At 57.1% G+C, this 25,025-nt stretch overlaps 1 protein-coding gene across 2 annotated transcripts in view; it reads right to left on the bottom strand.

Moving 5' to 3' along the window:
- The window catches only part of DCTN1 (dynactin subunit 1), a 50,660-nt gene that overhangs the window by 8,696 nt on the left and 16,939 nt on the right, over positions 1-25,025 (bottom strand). Inside the window, exons 4-14 of one of the 2 annotated variants that reach the window (XM_050973371.1) lie at positions 22,435-22,466; positions 7,746-7,934; positions 6,172-6,369; positions 5,277-5,481; positions 4,890-4,968; positions 4,212-4,371; positions 3,550-3,654; positions 3,057-3,248; positions 2,347-2,463; positions 1,504-1,656; positions 806-966 (exon numbers count right to left, since the gene is read on the bottom strand). In XM_050973371.1, the coding sequence (XP_050829328.1) occupies positions 806-966; positions 1,504-1,656; positions 2,347-2,463; positions 3,057-3,248; positions 3,550-3,654; positions 4,212-4,371; positions 4,890-4,968; positions 5,277-5,481; positions 6,172-6,369; positions 7,746-7,934; positions 22,435-22,466 (1,591 nt within the window). The remainder of the gene's footprint in view (positions 1-805; positions 967-1,503; positions 1,657-2,346; positions 2,464-3,056; positions 3,249-3,549; positions 3,655-4,211; positions 4,372-4,889; positions 4,969-5,276; positions 5,482-6,171; positions 6,370-7,745; positions 7,935-22,434; positions 22,467-25,025) is intronic. The other variant, XM_050973372.1, reaches the window with a different exon arrangement.

The raw sequence follows: 25,025 nt of genomic DNA, 5'->3' as shown, positions 1-25,025 counted from the left end.
ACACAGCCGTGACCTGGCTGGGGCTGGAGGTCCTTCCCAGGGGAACACCAGGAGGTTCATGGAGATGTGATCCCTCACAAGGGAATAAGGAGATCCTGCTGCTTCTTTGTAGCCTGGCTCCCAAAATTCCTTCCCATGTCACCTCTTGGGAAGGACATGCAGAGATCACAGAGAAGGGGATCCTGCTGCTTTTTTCTAGACTGGCTCCCAAAATTCCTCATGTGTCACCTCTTGAGAAGGAGAAGGGAAACCCATCCTTCTTCTCTAGCCTGGATCCCAAAATTCCCTCATGTGCCACCCGTTGGGAAGGACACACAGAGGTCACAGAGAAAGGAATCCTGCCACATTTTTCTAGCCTGGTTCACAAAATTCCTTCATGTTTCATCTCATGGGAAGGACACACAGAGGTCACAGAGAAGGGGATCCTCATAAGGGAATAAAGGGATCTCATTGCTTTTTTCTAGCCTGGTTCCCAAAATCCATTCCCATGTCACCCTTTCAGAGGGACACTGAGAAGTCATGGAAAAAGGGATCCCAGAGCTTTTTTCCAGCTCAGTTCCCAAGATCCCATGTGATCTCTTGAGGGACACAGAGAGGTCATGGAGAAAGGGATCCCACTGCTTTTTCTCTGAAAATCCCTTCCATTCTCATCCCTTGGGAAGGACACACAAGGAGGCTCACAGAGAAACGACCCCATAGCAAAGCAATAAAAGCGACCCCACCACCCTTCCCCAGCCCGGCTCGCCAAATCCCTGGAACTCCGCCCGGGGAGGGAGGGAAGGGGCGGGGCGGGTCGGGTACTCACTGCTCGTATTTGTGGAGCGTGGCCTGGAGCAGGCTCAGGGAATAGACGAGGCCGGCGGCGAAGCTGAGCTGCTCGCCCGGGGCTCCGCGCAGCCCCGCCCGCTCCGCGCAGCTCTCGCTCAGCTCGAACCTCTCCTGCGCCTGTTTGCTGATCAGCTCGGCCTGGGGGGGACAGGGAAATCCTTCAGGGCATCCCGTGCCTCCCTGCTGTGTCCTGCTGAGCCAGGATAACAGCCCCTGCACCCCCAAAAAGTGACCTGTCCTTGCAAAGTGGCCACTGAGTGCTCTCACTGCTGAGTCACCACCCCCGGCTGCTTCCTCCCCTTCCCTTCTCCCAGACCATTTTGTAATTGTGGAATCAAGGAATTATTTTGGTTGGAAAAGTCCTTTAAGACCACAAAGTCCCAACTGTTCCCCCAGCACCACCACTGATCACGTCCCCAAGTGCCACATCCACAGAGCTGTTAAATCCCCCCAGGGATGGGGACTCCACCCCTGTCCTGAGCAGCTGTGCCAGGCCTGGGCACCCCTTTCCAGAAGGAATTTTCCCAATATCCCACCTGAACCCCTCCAGGGATAGCGACTCCAGTCACTCAAGAACTTTGGGAAGTTCTGCAGCAGTAAACACCCCAAATCCCCAATTCCCCTGGGCACAAAGGTGTCGTTTGCCACCCAGGGGTTGTCCCCAGCCTGTCCCACCTTGCAGATGAGGCGTGGGATGAGCAGGAGCACCAGGACGCAGTCGTGGTCGCCGCCGTGCCGCAGGAAGCTGTCGGGCATGAAGGAGGTGAGGAGGGACACGTGGCGATTGGCCTGCTGCACTTCCATCTGCCGCAGCTCCATCTCGATGGCCTGAGGGACACTGAGTCACCCGGCTGCTCCGGAGCCCCCCTGGCACAGCCCAGCCCAGGGGGATCAATCATGGAATCCTGATCCTTGGGGAATGCCTCAAGGCCTGTCTGGGATCTCCCAGCCCACCCAGTGTCACCCCATGCCACAGGCAGGGACACCTTCCACTATCCCAGGGTGCTCCAGCTTGGCCTTGGGCACTTCCAGGGGTGGGGTAGCCAGAGTTTTCCCTTCCAGGGCTTCACCACCCTCACAGGGAAGAATTTTTCCCAATATCCCATTTAAATCTTCACTTTTCCAGTGGGAAGCCATTCCCTGTGTCCTGTCCCTGCAGGCCTTGTCCCCAGTCCCTCTCCAGCTCTCCTGGAGCCCCTCCAGGCCCTGCAAGGGGCTCTGAGCTCCCCCCAGAGCCTTCCCGTCTCCAGGGGAACATTCCCAGCTCTCCCAGCCTCACTCCAGAGCAGCAGGACTCCAAAATCCTGGAATGGTTTGGGTTGGAAGGACCTTAAAGCCCATCTCATTCCAGCCCCTGCCACAAGCAGGGACACCTCCCACTAGCCCAGGTTGCTTCAAGCCCTGTCCAGCTTGGCTTTGGACACTTCTAGGGATCCAGGGACAGCCACAACTCTGGGAATACCCTGGAGCCTGTCCCAGGGCATGGATAAGCCCATCCAGGTCTCCTGCTGGCCCTACCTTGGCGTGGGCTTTTGTCTCTGCAAATTTGATCTTGAAGTCGAACATCTCGGGGGGCGGCTGCTGCTGCTTCTCTGCAGATGCTTCCTGCTGGCTCATCAGCTCCCGGTTCACATCCTGGCCACAGGGACATGGGACACGGGGACACGGAGATCAGGGACCCCAGACCTCCAGCAAGCCCCTCCCCAAACCTCCCAGCACCTCCTCCTTGGGGGGCTCCCTGTGCATCACCCAGTGAAGGTGGAGGGAGAGGCACCAAGAGTGTTCCAGTCCAGGAATATCCACAGGCTCATTCCCCAGCTCCCTTCCCTGCCAGCAGACCTGAGCCCAGAGCTGGGATAACCCCCACAGGGAAGAATTTTCTCCCAATATCCCATCTAAATCTCCACTTTTCCAGTGGGAAGCCATTCCCTGTGTCCTGTCCCTCCAACCCTTGTCCCAGGTCCCTCTCCAGCTCTCCTGGAGCCCCTTTAAGGCACTGAAAGGGGCTCTGAGGTCTCCTTGAAGCCTTCATGGACATTCCCAACTTTCCCAGCCTGTCGCCATAGGAGAAGGCAGTGTGGGGTCCCTATGGGAGCTCCATGAAGAACCCACTCAGCTCCAAGCTGTATCCTGCCATAGCCAGGACACTCCCAGGGGATGCTCCCTCTGGCCCTCCTGGCCACCAGGTGAGCTCCAGGAGGGGCTGGAGGTGTGCAGCAGGGACACACCTGCAGGTGAGCCGTGAGCTCCCGGTACTTTTTGATGGTCTGCTGGTAGTCGGCCACGGTCTCCTGTGCAGCCTCCACGCGCTTCTCGGCCTCGCGCACGCGCGCCGTGGCCATGTCCAGCTGCTCCCGCAGCTCCAGCTCCGTCTCCCGGGCGTTTTCCTGCAGCTCGTCGTTCATCTCGTTCATGGCTTCCTGCAGGGAGGTGCCACCGAGGGGACAAAGTCACACAGTGTGCCTCAGATGTGTCCCGGCACTCTGGAGAGCTTCTCCAAATCCCTTTGGCTCTGTCATTCCAGCTCCCCATCCCAACACCCTGGAGCAGCTGTTATCCCAGGGAATTCAGCAGCTGGTATCCCAAGGAATTCAGCAGCTGGTATCCCAGGGAATTAAGCAGCTGGTATCCCAAGGAATTCAGCAGCTGGTATCCCAAGGAATTCAGCAGCTGTTATCCCAGGGAATTTAGCAGCTGTTATCCCAGGGAATTCTGCCTTACCAGGTCCCCGACGGTCTCACGCAGCTCCCGGACCTTCTCTTCCAGATCCAGGTTTCTCTCTGTCAGAGTCTCCACCATCTCCTCAGCACCCAGCGCTGCATCCACCTGCAAGGACACACATCCCAATCCATCCATATGCCAGGACACACATCCCAATCCATCCCCTGCCATCCCAATCTGTCCCTGCCAGGACACACATCCCAATCCATCCCTACACCAGGACATACATCCCAATCCATTCCCTGTCAGGACACACATCCCAATCCATCCCAACAGGACACACATCCCAATCCATCCACATGCCAGGACACACATCCCAATCCCTCCCTGCACCATGACATACATCCCAATCCATCCACGTGCCAGGACACACATCCCCATCCATCCCCTGTCAGGACACACATCCCAATCCATCCCATCGGGACACACATCCCAATCCATCCCCTGCCATCCCAATCCATCCCTGCTCCAGGACACACCCCACCTCCAGGCAGGGCCCAGCACAGCCCCACTGTTTAAACAGGGTTTGGAATTGGGGAATATGGGACCAGCAGTGTTGGTTCCTGCAGTGGGATCTCCAGGAGTCTCAGTGTCCCAAATGTCCCCAATCTGCCCCAAATGTCCATGAATGTCCCAAATACCCCATCCCACCTGCCCCTCACCTGCTCCTTGAGCTCATCCACCGTCTTCTCCGCCTGCTTCACCTCCTCCTGCAGCTTCTCCCGCTGCTGCCGCAGCGACTCCAGCTCCGTGTTCTTCTTCTCCATCTGCTTCTGGAGCTTCACGTGCTCCTGCTTCTCAGAGGCGGACAAGTCCCGCATCCTGGGACAGCCACAGGTCCTGTCAGGGCCAGCCCAGGAGCACCTGGGCCCTCCCAAGAGCCCCTGTTTGCCCCAGCCAGGATAACAGAGCTCATCCATCCCCATCTGCCCTTCCCTGGTGGGGACATGAGCAACGTTCCCAAAATCCAGCTCATTTACACCAAGGGATGGGTCCCACCTGGACTTCTTGGCTGTGGATTCCCAAATAAAAAGCCCTCAAGCCTCCAAGCCCTGGAAGGTGGGATCATCCAGGGAAAGGTAGATCCCAGGGCTGGGCAGGGTCTGGAGAACAGTGCTGGGACACCAAGCACCACATCCATAGGGAATGAGGCTGGAGTGGCTCGTTGTCCCCATCCCCACCAATCCCCTGTGACAAGGGACTCCCTTCCCTGTGGATGCATTAAGAGCTCAGCAAAGATCCCAGAGTCATCAGCAGGAATGACATGGGCCACTCCAGAGAAGGATTGGGAGCACAAGAGGCCTGGGAAGGAATCTGGGGAAGCACAGGTGGGCTCCCACCTGACAAGAGCCTCCTTGAGCCTGGCGTTCTGCTCCTCCAGCTGTTTGACCTGGTAGCTGGATGCTGCTCCGTCTGAGCCTGGGGAGGAAAGGAGGAATCAGAATCTCAGAGTCCCAGAATCCCAGACTGGTTTGGGTGGGAAGGACCTTAAATCCCACCCATTCCCACCTCCTGACATGGGTAGGGACACCTCTCACTATCCAGGGTGCTCCAAGCCCCGTCCAGCCTGGCTTTGGACACTTCCAGGGATGGAGCAGCCACAGCTTCTCTGGAAGAATTCATTCCAGGGCCTTGGGACCCTCACAGAGAAGAATTCCATCCCAATATCCCACCTAACCCCACCCCCTTCCCCATTCTCCAAGCCCAGAGTCCCTCTCCCTTCCCACCTTTCTCCTCGATCTCATGCTTGAGGATCTCCAGGTCCATGGTGAGGTATTCCACCTTCTCCTTGAGGGAATCCACCTCCTGCTGCAGGGACTCTGCCCTCTCCTCGGCCATCTCCTTGTCCAGCGTGGCCATCTCGATGGCGTCGGCCGTGTCTGCCATCTCCTCCATGTACCTTTCCTTGGCTTCCAGGGCATCCTTGGCTTCCTGTGGGCAAGCACAGCAGGTGAAGGGACCCCACAACTCTGAAGAGACCCCACAACAGCTCTCAGGAAGTAGCTGTCCATCAAGACTCTCCCAAATCCAATGGACACCGGGTTATCTGGGATGGGAGGGGATAGCCCAGAGCTCCAGGGTGTCCCACTCCCCTCTTCCCTGCTCCACACCCAGAGAGCCTGGCAGAAGAAGCAGGTGAGGACAAAGGTAAGGAGACAGGGAATACTGGAGCAGACAGATAAATCCCTGGGGAAAGAAACCAGGAATCCACTGTGGAAAGTAGGGCAGGGAAAAGGAAAAGCTCCTTGGCTGCTTGGATGGAATCTTGGGAGCTGCAGGCACAGGTGAGGGGGAAAGGGAAGCACCTGGAACTCCTGGAGAGAGAGAGGGAAGAAGGAAGCACCTGGAGAGACAGAGAGAAGGGGGAAACATCTGCAGAGAGAAGGAAGAGGGAAGCACCTGGAAAGAGAGGGAATAAGGAATTCAAATCCCACCTTGGTGCAGCCTGATTCCCAAACACACCCGACGTCAATTCAGAGCAGAGGAAAAGACCTCGAGTTGCACCAGGGGAGGTTTAGTTGGACATTGGGAAAATTTCCTCCCAGAAAGGTTTGTCAGGGCTGGAATTTCTCCTGCAGTCACCTCTCCAGGCACTGCCCAATTCCCAGGACACTCACTCACCTTCTTGGCCTCCTTCAGGCGCTTCTGGAGGTCAGCCTGCTGCTCCTGCATTTTGCTCTTCCATTCCTGCACCTGCTCCAGCTGGATCTTGTACTTCTCCAGCTCCTTGAGCTTCGCCTTGTCCTCATTCCTCTTGATTTTCAGTGTCTCCAGCTTCTCCTCAAGGTCCCTGACCTGAGCTCGGAGATTCTCCTCCTCCTGCAACACCGAGCCAAGAATTAGGGGAGGAGTAGGGACAACCTTTGGACAGAGCTCTGGGGATGTTTCAGGAAGCCCAGGGAACCTGGCCTGACTTTTGTCATCAATATTGGGGCAGTTTGAGAGGAGAGGGACTTGGGACAAGGGCCTGGAGTAGCAGATGGGATTTTGGGAAGGAATTCCTGGCCATGAGGGTAGGGAAGCCCTGGCACAGGTTGCCCAGAGAAGCTGTGGCTGCCTGATCCCACTGCAGCATCCACATTGTTCCCAGGTGATCTCACCCCAGGGAAAAATGATCCAGGTCCTTTTCCAGCAGCTCAGCTCCCATGGCAGGGAAAGGCTGATGCCAGCATTCCCCAAAGGAGGGCTGCAGGGACAAAGGGATGTCACCTCCCTCCCTGGCAGCAGCCACAGGGGCTAAAGCTTCAAATCCCAAAGCTGGGTGAAAGCATGGAACAGGTCTTGGAAAAATCCAGAACCTCCATGGATTCCTCCTCTGCTGCTTCCCAGCCTGGACATTCTGATGTCCCAAAAAAAGCCACTTCTGCACCCAGCTACAGAAACCAGTTACCAGAGAGCTCTGGGAATGGGGACATGGGTGGGGACATCCCCTATTCCCACCCTGGGGTGCCTTCCCCAGCTCTCCCTTCCACACACAATCCCAGAGCCTTGTCCTCTCCTGCTATTCCCTCCCTGGCCTTGTGCCCCAGATCTCTCCCAAGCTCTAATTAACTCATTAATCAAAGCAGGATGGAAGTGATTAAAAAGTTTTTTAAATATCAAAATGGGGAATAACTCTGTAATGATTAAAAATCCCTGAATTTGGGAAATATTGCATCTTTCCAGGTGGGCTTTGCATTCCAAGGCAGGAGCGGTCCCAGTGCATCCCTGCTGGTCTCTCCACCCCAATTCCCCCGAGTTTGGGAAATCCTGAACCTCTCCAAGGTGTCTTTCCATTCCAAGGCAGGAGGGGCCCCAGTGCATCCCTGATTCTCCCAGCACCAGTGGGTGCTGCCAACTGGACCCTCTGGATTTAACAGGATCAAGCTCTGACTCAGAGCCTCAAACCTGCCAAACTGCTCCGATACCACCCGTGTGCCACAGGGATTTGGGAAGGGATGGAAGCGCACTGGGAATTCTCTTTGGAAGTGGCCTCGCAGCTTAGCAGCTTCTTCCCCCGTCCTGGCCAGTTCCGACCAGTCCCAATGCTCCTTCCCCAGACCTGTGACCACCCCCAGGGCCCTCCAGGGCACCTCCTCCTCCTCCTCCTCCCAGTGCTGGGTGCAGTTTTCTCTCCAGCCCTCTGGGGAGCCCCGGCAGAGCCCAGCGCTCACCTGGGCACGGCTCAGGGCAGAGCTCCCCTGGGCACGGCTCACCTTGGTGGGCGAGGGGACGGGAGGTGCCCCCGGGGAGCCGAGGGAGGGCGTGGGGATGACGGGGGCCACCAGCGGGGTCTGGGCGGGCGTGCCCGGCTCGCTGCTGCTCATCTCCCCGCCGGACGCCGAGGCCGAGCCCGAGGGCCCGGCGGTGCCGCCGGACGCCGATGATGTGGGGGTCCGGGTGGGCTGCAAAACACCGGCAGGGGTGAGGGGGAGTCAGGGGGGATTTCCCGAGGGATGGTGCTCCCACAGCCTCCCACCGTGACACCTCTGGTGACTCCCAGATTCCCATTTCCAGTAATGTCATTGATTTGTGCCACTGTTGGACCCCCAGGAATTCTGCTCTGGAGGAGCTGGGCTCAGAGAGATTTCATGGATAATCCACTGGGGAAGGACTCCACGTTTGCCAGAGAAGGGGAAGGGCTGCCTCACATCCCTGGAAGTGCCCAAGGCCAGCTTGGAGCACCTGGGATACTGGGAGGTGTTCCTGCTGTGGCACTGGATGATCTCCAAGGTCCCTCCCAACCCAAACCATTCCAGGATTCCATTTCCCAGCTCCAGAGGGTTTGACAGCAAAACCTCAGAGCCCACCAAGATGAGAACCCAGTTTGAGGGGAGCAACAAGAAAATCAACAAGGAGTGAGTTCCCAGAGCCCGGTGGGGCCTGGTGCTGCTTCGTTAGCACTTATGAGGCTGTTAATTAATCACTGTCTGAGCCCAGGCAGTGGGAAAAGGGGTGAGGGAAGCACCAGGTGCCCCCCAGGCTCCCACTGGTCTCCTCATGGACCCTATTTCTGGACCACTCACCTCTTACTGAGTAAATTAAATTTCCTGACTTGATTTTATTTCTAGAAATGGGATTTTTGGTGCCATGAGGGTTCACCTAGTGTGTGGTTTCACCCACGGGTACAGCTGAGAAAGAGAAACATTCACCCTCTGCCCTTATTTTCCTCAAAATCGAGGCAAATTTGAGTTAATTCGACTGCAGCAAATCCAGCACCCATTGGATAGGCCCAGCCTGTCCTCCTAGGATGATCCCGGCTCTCCCAGGCACAGCAAACAGGGAATTTCTGGGTAGCACCAAACCTCATGCACTTTCTTCCAGACACAGCTCAAAACAAAGATGTTTGTTGCTCCTGCTGCTTTTGGGGTCACAGATCCCCCACAGTTAGATGGGATATTGGGAAGGAATTCCAGGCTGTGAGGGCAGGGAAGCCCTGCACATGTTTCCCAGAGAAGCTGTGGCTGCCACACCCCTGGAAGTGTCCAAGGCCAGGTTGGATGGGGCTCAGAGCCACCAGGGATAGTGAGAGGTGTTCCTGGGTGGAGCTGGATGGGCTTTGGGTCCCTTCCAACCCAACCCATTCCATGATTCCAGGATCCCAACTCCACCTCCCTGCCCAGCACAGGTGTGAGGCCAAAGGAGCAGGAGGTCCCACGGGACATCCCTGCAGAGACATCAACAAGAACCATCCAAAGCCAGGGAATGGGGGGATCCCAGAGCTCTGGCGCTGATGGAATCCACCCCTGCCTGGGATGAGGTGCTGGAACCATCTGCTGAGGAGGGAGCCCTCCCTGCAGGAGAGTTCTCCACTTCCAAACTCAATCTTTAAGGATTTCTCTCCCACATTTCCTCCCTTCAAGCCACAAGTCCCTTCCCAAGGTGAATGCTGCTGGCTGGAGCAGCCCCTGAGGGCCAGCTGGGACCACACAGCCCTGCCTGACACCTCAGGCTCTCTCAAATCCCACTCAGGTCCCACCTCAGGGTCTCTCAGATCCCACTCAGATCCTGCTCAGATCCCATCTGAACTCAGATCCCAAATCCCGGCACAAACTGGGACAGTCAGGGAGCAGCAACCCCCACAGGGACCCCCTGGCACAGCCTGGGCACTGCCACATGGATTTCACACTGTTCCATGGCCATTCCATCCCGGGAGAGGCTCCCCAAGGATCTGGACCTGCTCCAGAGGAGTCCAGCACCACCGTGAGCTCTTCTGGTCTCTGCACAATGAGGTGGAAGGACAACGGTGGGGTTGGGAACCAAGGGGCTCTGTTTGAGTGGGGTTGGCCACCAGTGGATCATGTTTGAGTGGGACTGGCAAAGAATGGATTGTTTGTGAGTGAGGTTGGCATCCACAAGAATGGCCACGTTTGAGTGGGGTTGGCAATGAATCATCATGTCTGGGTGGTGTTGGTACCCAATGGATCATGTTTGGGTGGGATTGGAAACCAATGGATCATATGTGAGTGGGGTTGGCACCCAACGAGTTGTGTTTGAGCAGGGTTGGCAACCAACAGCTCATGTCTGGGTGGGGTTGGCAATGAATGGATCATGTTTGAATGGTGTTGGCAACCACTGGATCGTGTTTGGATAGGTTAGCAATGAATGGATCATCTTTGGGTGGTGTTAGCACCCAAGAGATCATGTTTGGGTGGGATTGGGAACCAATGGGTTGTGTTTGAGTGAGGCTGACACCCAACGAGTTGTGTTTGAGTGAGGTTGGCACCCAACAGCTCATGTTTGAGTGGGGTTGGTACCTAAGGCGCCATGTTTGAGATGGTATTGGCATCCAATGGGTTGTGTTTGAGTGGGGCTGGCACCCAACAGCCCGTGATTGAGTGGGACTGGCACCCAATGGCCCATGTCTGAGCGGGGCTGGCACCCAATGGCCCGTGTTTGAGTGGGGCTGGCACCCAATGGATCCTGCTGTTGGCACCCGGTGATCCACGCTTGTGACGGGTTGACACCCAATGCTTTGAGTGGCGCTGGCACCCCCGGGGCCGTCGGTGCCCCCCGCGCTTGGTGCCCCCACCGTGGCTGCTCACCTTGGGTCGGCGGGCGGTGCTCTGGAGGGCAGCGGGAGCGGAAGCAGAGAGGACAGACAGTCACACAGGGACAGAGGAGCAGAGAACAGCCGGCGGCGGCCGGAGCGGCAGAGCAGGGAAAGGAGACAAAAGACAGCACGGCATCGTTAGTGTGCCTGGCATCGTTAGCGTGCCCAGGGGCACCGGGTGCGTGCGGCATCGTTAGCCTGGGGGCTCGTTAACCTGCTCCATGGGCAGAGATCCCATGGGACCCTCTGGCACAGCTCCCATGGGACCACGGGAGCAGAGCCCAGAGCCAGCACAGCCCTCAGTCACCCTCAAGCCCAGTCCCTGCCCCTCCAGCCTAGTGTAGGGACAGAGCTGGGGACAGAGGGCACATCCTGAACCCCCAGCCTGACCCTACAGATACCCCAGGGCAGATCCACTGTGTATTTCCAAGGAATTTTGGTCTTCAGAGGCAAAGCCTGGTTCAGGTTGGCTGGGCACTCCAGGCTCCATGGGCACGGGGGGGTTTGACCACCCACGCCTTTCCCAGAGACCCCCAGAGTAGGAGATGGAAAGGATTTAATCTGTAACATGAGTTTTCTCCTCTCCTCGTCCCTCTGGTTTTCCAAAGGGCCCAGAGCACCCTGGACCAGCTGCCCCAGAGCGCCCAGGCTCTGCTTTGTTTAACCAGAAATTCCAGGGACACCACAGAGCTGATCCCACACTCCCAACTTTTTCATGGCTGGAATTAAATCATCCATGATTTTGGGGCAGGACCCCCCCCCCACCCCTCCATGCACATGCAGCAGCTCCCAGCAGCTCAGGGAGGGGAGGCCACAGGGCCCAGCCTGGAACAGGGACAAATATGAAATTATTTAGTATTTTTCCCCTTAAAAACAATCCCTAATAGAGACAATCCCTAGATAGAAAAGGAGGAGTGACCAGGCTGGTCCTGGGGGGCAGTGGGTGGGCATTGGGAACATCTGTCCAGCTGCAGCCTTGGAGCACTTCCACGCTCTCCCTCATTACTGATTCCATGACCTAATCCCAGCTGGGAATAAACAGGAGCAGAACAGATGGATAATGGTACTGCCACATGATCCCACATCCAGGATGGGGACACGAGGCACACGGAGCCCACCAGGGACCAGCAGCTCCAGCTGATCTCCAACACAGCCGTGTTCCCTCCCAAGGCCTCAGGAATCCTGGAGCTCTATTTCCCTGTTTTCAATATAAACCTGGATGTGTTTGCACTTCCAAACTTCCCACTACCTCTGGCACTGTTTCAGCTAAATCCTGCTCTGCTCACTTCCAGCCTACTCCCAAAGGTGCATTCCATGTCAGTCCTGAGGCAAGACATTCCCATCTTTAACGACATCTCCTGCATGACCAAATTGGTCAGGAAAATGGAATTACAGCAGCAAAAGTTCCAGACCCTCAGGCGAAACCCTCAGGATGCTCTTCAGGAGCTCTCCAGCATCATCCTGAAGTCCAACTAAGCAACGTGGAGCAGCAACAAAATCTGGGAAACACTTGGAAAATGTCTTCTTCAGGAATTCCACAGGTGAGGGGACTCAGGAGTGGGGCAGGGCTGGGGGGTCCAAACTGACCACAAAGTCCTTGGACATGGGGAAATGTCACCAGAGGCTACTGAGTCCTATCCTGGGGGACACCAAATCCTTCCCTGGGGGACACTGATCCCTGTCCCACTGATCCCTGTCCCTCAACTGAGGGACACTGAGCCTTGTCCTGGCTATGGGGTGGGGGACACCAACTCAAACCCTGATTCAAACCACACCAAACCCTAAAAACAGGGAGAAGCTTCCTGGTAACCATCCCCAAAGCCGTGTGGAATGACAGGGAATAATCCTGCTTTGTGCATCCTTCGGAGTGCTGATCCCCTCCATGTGATGACCACTGGAAGTTGGAGCTCCAAGACCCCTGGGATCTGTAGCAAAAGGATGCTCCAGCTGCTCTCTCCATCAGGAATGGGGGATGGCCAGGCTCCTCTTCGTGGTAGCACCATCTGTCCCCAGCCAGTCATTCCTGGGCTCTGGAAAAGTCAGTGACCAGGATGGGACATGGATTTTCCAGTATCTGGCATTGTGCCACCACTGGGAGCAGAGGCTCCAGTCCCACCTGGACCCTCCTGGATCCAGGATGCTCTGACCCCCCTGCTGGGGATGGATGGATGGATGGATGGGGATGGATGTTCCACTGGAGGCTCTGGGCTCTGCTGTGTAATGCTGCTGCATCAATATTTGATGGAATTACAAAACCTCTGCTCCCAGGGGAGCACTGGGGGCTCCGAACCGGCGCGCTCCGAGATGGACTCAGCTTCTGGCAGCAGGAACTCTGGAAAAATCCTCCTGGATCCCAAGGACTGACTGTGGTGGGGTCAGCATTGCCTGCTGAAGGTGGGGTCCCACAAGTCCCTCCTGATTTGATCCCATTCCAGGTGTGAGAATCCCGATCCAGGCAGGAGCAGCGAGAGCTGGATGGATGAGCAGGAACGTGTGAATGTCACCTTCCAGCGGGCAGGGACAGGGGAGGTGCCACTGGAGCCTTCTCCTGAGTTAAGTTTCAAGGCTTCAAGCCTGAACTTCACAGACTGTGGCTGCTGCTGTGGAGGAGTCCCAGAGTTTCCAGGAGGATTCCAATTGGCAGCAGCTCCTGGGTGGGGTAGGCAGTGCCAGGGGTGATGACCAGGCACTGATCCGGTGCTGGTCCATGGTGATACCATCCCACTCCATTCCCAGGAATTTGGCCCCTTGGAGACACCTCCCCTCTGCTGGAGCTGAGTCTCAGCCCCTGGATGAGCCCCTCAGGGTGTGGTTCCCTGGGATACTACTGCATTTTAAACAACCAGCATCACCCAGCAGGTGCCTGGTCTCACAGGTGTGATTCCATAGGTGAGGAGAGGAGCAACAGGAAAAGCAGGATGGAATCCAGGCTTGGGGCTGAGCACCAGCAGCCCCCACTCCCCGCTCCAGCAGGGCAGAGGGAAAGCAGCATCCGTGAAACTTTCCATGGGGAAGAGGATTAACAGGGCCACGTGACGAGGAGCGTCGGTGCCTGAGCTCGGGGAGGTGCAGGGGTAAATCAGGAGCATTTACTGCCAGGTACTGGCCTGGCTGGCCCAGCTGGGGTCTATTCCCTGCCATCAGCCAGAAATTCCCAGGATTTCTCTTTAAGCTGAGCAGTGACATCGTGGTTACACTAAAAATAAACATATAGGCCAGTGCCCGCGCTGTCACCTGCGGGAATGGCAGCCTGGCAGGGACTCAGGTACTGCCAGCCTCTGGGAATACCAAAGGCTGAACCCAACAGCGTGGCTGGCAGGAAAAGCGGGATTGTGGGCACACAGCTTCCCCAGGGTGGGCACCGGTGGCTCTGGAAGCAGGGATGGCACCGGCAGCAGGAACAGAGCTGACACTCCCAGGCAGTGGGGAGAGGGACAGCAGCAGGGATGGCACTGGCACCCCTGGAGTGGGGATGGCACCAGCTGTTGGGAACAGGGACAGCAGCAGGGATGGCACTGGCACCCCTGGAGTGGGGATGGCAGCAGCAGCAGGGACAACGCAGGCAGCAGGGACAGCACTGACACCCCCAGGCAGAGGGGATGGCACCGGCAGCGGGGACAGGGCCCCAGCAGAGCCGCAGAGCCGCTGCATTGGCCGGGTGACACGGAGAGGGGACTCCGGGAGCTCGGAAGGCAAAGCCAGCCATGAACCGATGCTCACCCACCGCCCCCCTCCTCCCCGAGCCCGTCACACTCCCAATTACAGCCCGGCAGCATCAACACGGGGAAAACGGGGGAAAACCAGCGAGGAGGCGGCTGGGAAGCGGGGATGCGATGCCGGGGGATGCGGGCGCGGACCGTACCTTGCGTGTGGCCGGGGCCTGCCTCATCGTCGCGCAGGGACGGCCGGAGCGGGAGGAGACGGAGCAGCGGGTCAGTCAGCACGGCCGGACACGGCAAATGGCCGCGGCCTCCGCCGGCCGCTCGCCACGTCCTGCCCGGGGGCTCGGCGGGGGCTCAGGGGGTCCAGGGCAGCCCCCCCCGGCCGCGGCCGCTCGTCCCCGCTCCGCCGGTGGCTCCAACCACCGCCCCGGCGGCTCATGACATCACCGCGGAGGGGCCGCACCGCCGGGCGCTGCACCGAGCCGGGCGGTGTGCGGATGAGGATGGGGATGAGGATGGTGCTGAGGATGTGATGCTGCGCTCGGGGAGGGGACGGGGGGCTCTCAGCGGCTCGGAGCCCCCCGGGACAGCCCCCCGGGTGCCACCCCGATGCTCCGCGGTGCTGGCGGCTCCGTGGCTGCGCTCGGTATCCCCGCGGTGCCCGCAGCCAAACCCGCCCCGCGCCGGCGGCTGCGAGCGCCGGGCAAATCCCCCGGGAGCGGACAGACGGACGGAGCAGAGCCCGGATGGACAGATGGACGGCGCAGAGCCCGGAGGGATGGACAGATGGACGGAGGGATCATCTTGCCGCGCCGCCATCCAGCGCCAGCTCCGCACCTCCGGCCGACACGGGCGCATTGATGGGAGCTCAGGGCAGCCCAGCACGGCTGAGAGTGCGGAGAGACCCCCCCCGGGCCACGGAGAGCCCCTGCCCCAAAATCCCTGCCCTAAAAATGCCACTCAGGATGGCTTCCAGCACGCCCTGAGCCTCGCTGCCCTGCCAGGACCATTCCCATAATTCCTGCCCGGCATTCCCGTTGTCCCTGGACAAGAACTCTGTGGGGAACCCACAGGATGTCACCAAGCACCATCTCCAAACTCTCCATGAATCCGTGTCCTGCCCCACGGAGTGCTGGAGAGCAGGAGAGCAGCTTCCTTGACACGCACAGATCTTAAATCCCATCTATTATATGATTATTATATTATGTAACACAAGCACACGCTCATCCAGCTCCCATTCCAAATGTGTTATTTTCCAAAATTCCCACACTATGCGGGGAGAGGAGCTTAGGGTGCCCCGGGCTCACCTGCACACCCAACCCTCCACACACAGAGGGAATTTTACCTCCAGTATTTCCAGTCCCTCAGCACAATCCTGCCCATCTCCTGGAAAAAGCATTCAAAGGCCTCTTTGACATTCCCTGGAAACAGCCCCTCGAGGATGTCATGCAGGGGACATCCTGTGTCCAACTGATCTGTACTGGGATCTGATTCCTGAAAAACCCCTGGATCAGGGAGTCAGGGGTGGGGGAAATGTCCAAGGCCAGGCTGGATGGAGTTTGGAACAGCCTGGGATAGTGGGAGGTGTCCTTGCCTGTGGCAAGGGATGGAACTGGAAGGTCCCTTCCAATCCAAACCATTCCATAATTCTGGAGCCCCTCTGCTCTGGAGTCAGGATTGTTGGATATGGAGAAAGGAACAATCCAGGGAATCCTGAGAGTATGTGCAGGAGCCCCAGGAGAGCTGGAGAGGGACTGGGGACAAGGCCTGCAGGGACAGGAGCCAGGGAATGGCTCCCACTGGGAAAGGGGAGATTGGGCTGGGATCTTGGCAAGGAATTCCTGGCTGGGAGGGTGGGCGGGGGCTGGGCTGGAATTCCCAGATTTGCTGTGGCTGCCCCTGGATCCCTGGCAGTGCCCAAGGCCAGGTTGGACATTGGGATTGGAGCCCCCTGGGACAGTGGGAGTTGTCCCTGGATGGGTTTAATGTCCCCTCTAACCCAACCCATTCCATGATCTCTCCTGCAGCTCCCTCTGGCTGCTGGCAGGCGCTGGGGGCAGGGCAGCATTCCCAAGGGACATTTTGGGGAGCTGGAATTGCATCTCTTAACAAAGAAACCCCGAGCTCCACCAGCCTGAGCACCACAAACCCCTTCAGGAGCCAGAGCTGACACAGGCCCAGCTTCTGGGATCATTCAAATCCATTCCAACGCTGCAACAGAATCTCCCTCCCATTCCCACCAACCCTGGCCCAAAACAGGAACCCCTTCTGAAGCATTTCCAGATGAAATCATCCTGGATCAGTGTCTTTAAGCCCCTGAATGATCCCAGTGCTGTGTCCATGTCTGGAGGAGCCACGTGCAGGCTCACAGGGATTTAAGTTTAAGATAATTATGGGTATTAGAGCTGCTCTAATGAACCAGCTCCTCTCCTCACACACAGCTCTGCTCCCTAAATCCAGAATATATCAACTCTTCATACATCCAATAAATGCAGCAGCAGGGAAAAAATGCAATTTAACCCCAGGGAAATGGTGTCAGGTGCTTTGGGCTGTCCCTGAAACTCCTCAGGGATGGGTAAGGGAGGTTTTTTATCCTAAATCCACGAGAAGGAGCTTGTGGCACCACCACAGATGGGAGAATTCCTGGCTCTTGGGAGAATTGGAGAGGAGATGCCAGGGTTAACTCCAGCTCTTTTCCATGGAGTCATCTGTTTGCAGCACCAGATGCTGCTCAGCTCCTGGCCCCGGAGGGTCACATCAAAATAATCCCCACAGGCTCCCTTGGGGACACAAAGAACTGCCACAGGGGTGTCACCCAGCCCAAGGAACAGCAGTGCCCGGGAAATCAGCCCTGGGTTCATCCAGGCCCTGCCATGGGACACGGTTTGGGCAGCTGGGGTGAGGTGGGGTTTTGGAGCTGATCGGATTACCTGTTCCTTTAAAGGATTAACGGGGCTGGGGGTGGCCCCTCTGTGTTTGACAGAACAGCTGGGACTGCTCCGGGCTGGAATGGGCCAGCTGCTCCGGCGGAGACCGGGATAGCACCGGGATAACACTGGGATAACACCCAGACACTGACCTGGCTATTCCTGCATGGAGACCAGGATAACAACGGGATAACACCCAGACACTGACCTGGCTATTCCTGCATGGAGACCAGGATAGCAACGGGATAACACCCAGACACTGACCAGGCCATTCCTGCATGGAGACCAGGATAACACCGGGACAACACCGGGATAACAACCGGACACTGAGCTGGCTACTCCTGTACAGAGAGCAGGATAACACCGGGATAACACCGGGATAGCACTGGGATAACACCTAGACACTGACCCAGACACTGATGGGCCACCCTGGGATGGGAGCAGGTGGCCAGCACAGAGGGCCCAGCTCCAGAGCACAGCAGGACTCCAGCCCTGGCACATGGAATGCCACTGGGAGGATGAAAGAACACTGATCATTCGAGGAGGACAAACCTGATCATTCGAGGGACAATCCCAGGATCAAACTGGCTGCAGCTGCAGGGGACAGGTGACCTGAGGTGGCAGGACAGGATTTAACAGCAGGGTCACAGCACCAGCACATGCCACCTGTGGATGTGGCACTTGGGGACGTGGCTTTGGCAGTGCCAGGGGAACAGTTGGACTCAGAGGTCTCAGAGAGCATTTCCAACCTAAATATTCCCCAATTCCATGATTCCAGTGGGTGGGACTCTGGCAGTTCATCCTGACACCCCCATGTGTGGCAGAGCTTTTGCTGGAGCCTTTCCCTGGGAGCCCCCTGCTCCCATCACAGCCCTGCCACCTCTGTGTCCCTGGGAGGTGACATCCATGACCCAGTGTCACCCAGCACTGCAGCAGGAGAAGGGACTGGCCTGTCACCACCACAGACACATTGTCATGGGGATGAAGACAGCACAATCTGCTTCACCCCAAAAATTACCTGGGGAAGACCCTTTTCCTACTCTTTAACCAGATTTTGGGGTCCTTCCCAGCCAACCCGGCCCAGGACAGAGGCCAGCACCTCCAGAGGACAGCGTGGACCTCCTGCTCCAAGGACAAGGACACCCAACCACAGAGTCACAGCCAAGGGACAGGACACCCAGTGTCCTGCACCCCCTGGTCCAAGCCCTGGGAACAGCAGAACCCAAAGGCCACAGCACTCCCAAATCCATGGAAAACAGGGAAGGAGCACAGCAGGGGGCAAGGCCCATCTGGCAGCAGCTCCACACACGATTAAAGTCTATATTTGACACACAGGAGCCGCCCTAATCTCGGGAACGAGGATTTACCCACTAATTACTCTCATTATCCAGGTGTCCCCCCCACCCCCATGGCACATCCCTGTGTGGGGGCAGGAGCTGCCCGAGGGGCAGGGGGGGCTCTCAGGGCCCTGAATGGCTGAAAAGGTTAAATTGTGAGGGGACAGCAGGGCCTGGCAAGGGGCTGTCCCTCAATGGGGACGTCCCTGTGTGAAGTGTGCCTGCATGGCCAGGACGAGGGGCAGGACAGTGACAGATCCAGATCCTCAGGACAGTGACAGTCTCAGATCCACAGTTCTCAGGAGAATGACTGTCACTACAATCCCCAGGACAGTGACAGATCCAGATCCTCAGGACAGTGACAGTCACAGAGCCACGGTCCTCAGGAGAATGACTGTCACTGCAATCCCCAGGACAGTGACAGTCACAGATCCATGATCCCCAGGACAGTGACAGTCAGATCCAGGGTCCTCAGGACAGTGACAGTCACAGATCCTCAGGACAGTGACTGTCACCCAACCAGGATGCTCAGGACAATGACAAATCCATGATCACCAGGACAGTGACAGTCACAGATCCATGATCCTCAGGAGAATGACTGTCACCCAACCAGGATCCCCAAGACAGTAACAGTCACAGATCCTCAGGACAGTGACTGTCACCCAGCTAGGTCCCCAGGACAGTGACAAATCCATGATTCCCAGGAGAGTGACAATCACAGATCCATGATCCTCAGGACAAGTCACAGATCCATGATCCTCGGGACAATGACTGTCACACTCCTGTGATTGCCAGGACAGTGACAGATCCATGATCCTCAGGACAGTGACAGTCACACCCCCCCCATGATTGCCAGGACAGTGACAGTCACAGATCCATGATCCCCAGGACAGTGACAGTAACACCCCCCTGATCTCCATGGCAGTGACAGATCCATGATCCCCAGGACAGTGACAGTCACACCCCCCTGATCCTAATCCCAGCCTCAGCTCCGAGGACACAGTGGGGACACAACGGGGACATGGAGCAGCTGCAAACCCACCAGAACAAGGACAGGGAAGGTAGAACCCAAGATTCCAAACAGGAATTCCACCCCAGCAGAGCCCCTTGGAGCTGGCAGGACCACGATGAGGGATCCACACAGACCCTGAAGCCTCGGGGACATGCAGACCCCTGGACCTGGGGGACATAAGGAGGGGACACTTGGGGGCAGGTGCTCCCGGCCTCTCTCCACAGGCTCTCGGCAGAATCCACATTGCTCCTCTCCTCTGGACTTCCCATGGACAAAGAAAGCTCTTTGCATCATTTTTCCACCCAAAAAATCAACACAGAAGCAGCTGGAAAGCAAATTTGGACCGAAGGATGCACAGGTAACACTTCCCTCTCCTCTCCCATGGCTCCAGGGCCCACCTTGGCTTTTCTCTTGGCAGAATTCCCAAGGGGGGAGGAAAAAAAATCCCCAAATTTCCTGCAGGGAATGATGATTTGGTGTCCCTGCCCATGGCAGGGGTGTGGAATGAGATGGGCTCAAATGTCCATCCCAACCCAAACCATTCTGGGATTCTTTGCCAAGACCTTTAGTTTCAGCTCATCCTTGCACAAAAGATTTTTACCTTCAGTAATTGTCACAAACCAGGTGGGTTTGAGTGTCCCCAAGAGGAGCCAGAGCCCAGGGACAGGACAGCCCTGAGAAGGTGCCACCTGTCCCCAAGTCACTGGAGGGTTTAGGGGTTATAAAAATATCTGTGAGGGAACGGCCTCAGGTTGTGCCAGGGGAGATTCAGGCTGGATAGTGGGAAAATTCCTTCATGGAAAGAGCTGGGAAACATTGGAAGAGACTGCCCAGAGCAGGGGGACAGTCCCCAGCCCTGCAGATGTGACACCTGGGGACACAGTTGAGAACTTGCTGGTCTCGGAAGCTTTTCCCACCCAAACATTCCACGGTGATGTGACAGCACCCTCAGCCACGTCCCCTCCCTGGCTGGGAGCACATGCAGGGACAGCCATGCAGCGCTGGGATGGAGCGGGATGGGGACAGTGAGGGTGACGATGGCCCCGGCATGCGGCCGCGCGCGGGGAGGGGACAAACAGCACCTTTTTGGGCTTGGCTCCGCGCTGCGTGAGGAGGGAACAGAAGGAAGGTTAGACAGGCCTGGAGGCTCTCCTAGGAACCCCCTCCAGGCTGCAGGAAAGGCAGGAGGGGAAATAGAATCAGGGAAATCCAAGTAAATTAAGGAGAAAATAGCCCTGGAGTCACCCACCCCCTCTGCTCTGGAGTCACCTCCTGTCCCCCACCCCCAGCACGGAGAATTTGGGGAGTCAGGACATGTGCAAAGGGGAATAAATCATTTCATGGTGCAAAGACAGGTGAAAGGGACTGGGGGGCCAGGATCTCCCAGGATGCAGAGGAAGGGGATGTGAGGACAAGGGGGAATGGTTTCCCACTGCCAGAGGGCAGAAATGGGTGGGATATTGAGAAGGAATTCCTCTCTGTGAGGGTGGGATGGAATTCCCAGAGAAGCTGTGGCTGCCCCTGGATCCCTGGAAGTGTCCAAGGCCAGGCTGGATGGGGCTTGGAGCCACCTGGGATAATGGAAAATGTCCCTGGATGGGCTTTAAGGTCCCTCCCACTCCAAACCATTCCAGGATTCCACGACAAACCAGCAGGAATGCCCTGGAATGCAGCTGCTCATGGAGCAGCATCCCCTGTCCTGACCCCTTTTCCACATCAGCAGCACAAAAAAAATTCCAAGAACAATCCCCATTCCCTGATTTCAAGAACAATGAGGTTTTCTAAATATTCTCTTTGTCTTCTAATGAATTCCAGGGTGGAATTAAACCAGGAGGATCAGGCAGGGAGCGCATGGAGCACAGGCTCCAGCAGTGCCAGGGGTTGATGGATCACACCCCACACAGCAGGAAAAGCCAAAAAACCTTCCCAAATCCCTCCAACACAGAGCAGAGAATACACTTCCATCCTCCCCTCAGGCTGGAGCTCACATTCCCCAGGCTCTGAGCCCAGTGAACTCCCCATACCCAGCATCCAGCTCCAGAGCGGGGTGGGGAGCGGAATTCCCACTCCTGGGAATTATCTGGAATGGCAGCACAGGAGGCTGGGCTGCAATGTGCCCCACCCCAGCCCTGCAGGAGCCACAGAAGCTCCTTGTCCCCATCATTTCCTTTCCCACCCTGCCCACATCCCAGCTGGGCCTGTTTATCCCCATGGAAAATCCAATTTCTACCCCAAAGCACACAGAGCCACCCACCGTGTCCCAAGGATCACCCAGTTCCATCCCTGGTCCCAGGAGTGGTGAGCTGGGCAGTGCTGGGGCAACTGCTGGACTTGATGGTCTCAGGGAGCTTTTCCAGCCTCAGAATTCCATAATTCCTCACTGCCCCACACCTGTATGGCCATTCCCAAGGACAGGAACCCGCTCCAGATTCCTATTCCTTAGAAAATATCCCTCACATTTGGGTACAACACGTCCCTATCCATGTCCCAGGAGCCTCTGGAGCTCCTGGATGAAGGCACTCAGAGGGGAGCTGCCCCTGGATCCCTGGAAGTGCCCAAGGCCAGGTTGGATGGGGCTTGGAGCACCCTGGGATAGTGGAAGGTGTTCCCTGCAGGAACTGAGGGGCTTTGAGGTCCTCAGTTCCAGGAGGGTCAAGGTTTGGAGGAAGCAGCCAGGGAATGCTGCTGAGCTCAGATCAAAATGTGTGACACAGGACCTGTGCTGGATAATCCCGCAGGAAGCCACTGATTCCTGACCAGTGGCTGAAAATGACATTTTTTACACCTTGTTTCCCATGGGTTTTAGGAGAAATTCCCTTTTCCATGGGCATTTTATCCCATGCAAGTGTGTCCATGTGCTCTTCCCAAAGGGATGAAAACCTCTCAGAGGTGACAAAGTGCTGGGGTCACTCACCAGTTTGCTGGCCTTGGTGGCATCGAGGGAATCTGTGGAGAGAGGAGAAACAGAGCCATGAGCCTGAGGGACAGCCCTGTCCCCATCCCAGTGTCCCTGCAGCCAGAGGACACCCAGCAGGGGGACAGGAGAATTTTGGGAAGTGGGAGTGAAGCAGAGTCAGGATCTGGCAGGAAATGGTGGCACAGTGGGGTGTGGGTTTGGGGGGGACAGGGAATTCTTCATGGGAGCTGCTGGCTGAGGAAGGCAAACACTTGGATACACCTCAGAACTGGGGCAGTTCCACTGCTCTCCGTGGGCTGAATCCCTGGATTTCATGGATTCCTGAGCTACTGGCACAGGCTGCTCAGGGACTGGCAGAGTCACCATCGCTGGGAGGGTTGAAATCCATGTGTGTGTGGCACTTGGGGACACAGAATCATGGAATGGCTTGAGTGGGAAGGGACCTTAAATCCCAACATGGGCAGGGACACCTCCCACTGTCCCAGGGTGCTCCAAGCCCTGTCCAGCCTGGCCTTGGGCACTTCCAGGGATCCAGGGGCAGCCACAGCTTCCCTGGGCACCCTTTGCCAGGGCTCAGCACCCTCACAGGGAAGGATTCCTTCCCAATATCCCACCCAAATCTCCCCTTGTCCATTGGGAAGCCATTCCCTGTGTCCTGTCCCTCCCTGGCAGGTGTGTCTGGATCCCCACCCTCGCCCAGGTGTCACCAGCAGCTCCCCCCACGTGTCCCCTCCTGTGCTGGCTCCACGGCAGAGCCATCCCTGCACCTCCCACTGCAGTGCTGCTGCAGCAGCTGCTGTTTCCATGGAAACCCTTGGCAGGCAGCCACATCCCAGCCCTGCATCCCTGACAGCATCATCCCACACCCCACCTGCAGCCCGGGCTCCTCCTGCTCTGGGATGCTGGGATCAGGGGGCTGGGACCAGTGTCTGTCTGTCCCAACCCAGTGTCCAGGGAAGGGGCTGGAGCTCCAGGAGCAGCTGAGGGAGCTGGGAAAGGGGCTCAGCCTGGAGAAAAGGAGGCTCAGGGGGAAACTTCTGGCTCTCCAAAACTCCACGAATTCCTGGAGCCAGGTGGGAGTTGGATCTGCTCCCAGGGAACAGGGACAGGAGGAGGGGGAATAGCCTCAGGCTGGGCCAGGTTGGATATTGGAAAAATTCCTTCTTGGAAAGGGCTGTCCAGTCCTGGCAGGGGTGGAGTGCCCATCCTGGGGGGGTTTACCAGCCCTGTGCATGTGGCACCTGGGGACTGGTGGCAGTGGTGGCCTTGGCAGTGCTGGGGAATTCGGGGGTGTCCAAGGGCTTTTCCAGCCTAAATTATTCCACGATTCCACTGCAGCATCCAAAGCAGAGAGCAAGGAAGGGTCCATTCCGTAGGAGGTACAATTAACTGTACCTCCTACTTCCTTGGAGAGGAGAAATCCCACCCACAACCAACACCCAGCAGACCCAGCCCGCCCCGATCCGTTAATCCCGATGCCACAAACGCTTCCCAGGCGGAGCTCCCGGCTTGGCACACGGAGCCGAGGGAGCAGCCAAGGCAGGAAGCTGGCAGAGCCCCTTCCGGCAGCTCCGGGATCCCGCAGCGCCCGGGGAAACATTCCCGACAAAGCCGAGCTCGCAGGGAGGGAGGGAAGCCTGGCTGGGCCCGCGGCCAGGGAGAGCGGATGTGGGAAAGGGGGAGGAATGCTCAGAGGAGAGCGGGAAGGGATCCCTGCCCCGGGGGAGAACGGGGCACGGCAAGGGGCTGGAGACAGGGATGCTCCAGTTCAACTGGGATGTGTAATTCCACAGGCTCAGAGAGCTTCAGCGCCACTGGGAGATATTCCATGATTTGCCCCTTCCTTCCAGGAAGGATTTTCCACCTTTCCAAGAAGGATTCCCACTACTCCAAGAGAGATTTCCCCTCTCGACAGGAAGGATTCCCCATCTCACCTGGGAAGCACTTCCCACCTCTGCAGGAGGGATTTCCCATCTCTCCAGGAAGGATTTCTTATTCAGGAAGGACTCCCATTCCTCCAAGGGAGATTTCCAATCTCTCCACGAAGAATTCCCAACCCTTTCAGAAGAGATTTCTAATCTCTCCAGAAAAGATTCCCACATCTCCTAGGGAGATTTCCAGTTTTTCCAGGAAGGATTCCCAAACCCTCCAGGAGAGATTTACTGTCTTTCCAGGAAGGATTCCCACTCCTCCAAGGGAGATTTCCCCTGTCTACAGGAAGGATTTCCCATCTCTCCTGGGAAGCACTTCCCACCTCTGCAGGAGAGATTTCCCATCTCTCCAGGAAGGATTCCCACTCCTCCAAGGGAGATTTCCAATCTTTCCAGGAAGGATTTCCAAACCCTCCAGGAGAGACTTCCTGTCTTTCCAGGAAAGATTCCCACTCCTCCAAGGGAGATTTCCAATCTCTCCAGGAAGATTCCCACTCCTCCAAGAGAAATTTCCCATTTTTTGAGGAAGGATTTCCACACCTCCAGGAGGGATTTCACACTCCTCCAGGAGGGATTCCCCAACCCCTTCAGAAATCATTTCCCATCCCCTCCACCAAGGATTCCCACCTCTCTGGGAAGGATTTCCCAGCTGGATCA

The sequence above is a fragment of the Serinus canaria genome, chromosome 4, assembly GCF_022539315.1.
Source record: "Serinus canaria isolate serCan28SL12 chromosome 4, serCan2020, whole genome shotgun sequence".
NCBI lineage: Eukaryota > Metazoa > Chordata > Aves > Passeriformes > Fringillidae > Serinus > Serinus canaria.
Note: the sequence above shows the minus strand (reverse complement) of the source record. Positions and strands in the feature narration are given on the sequence as shown.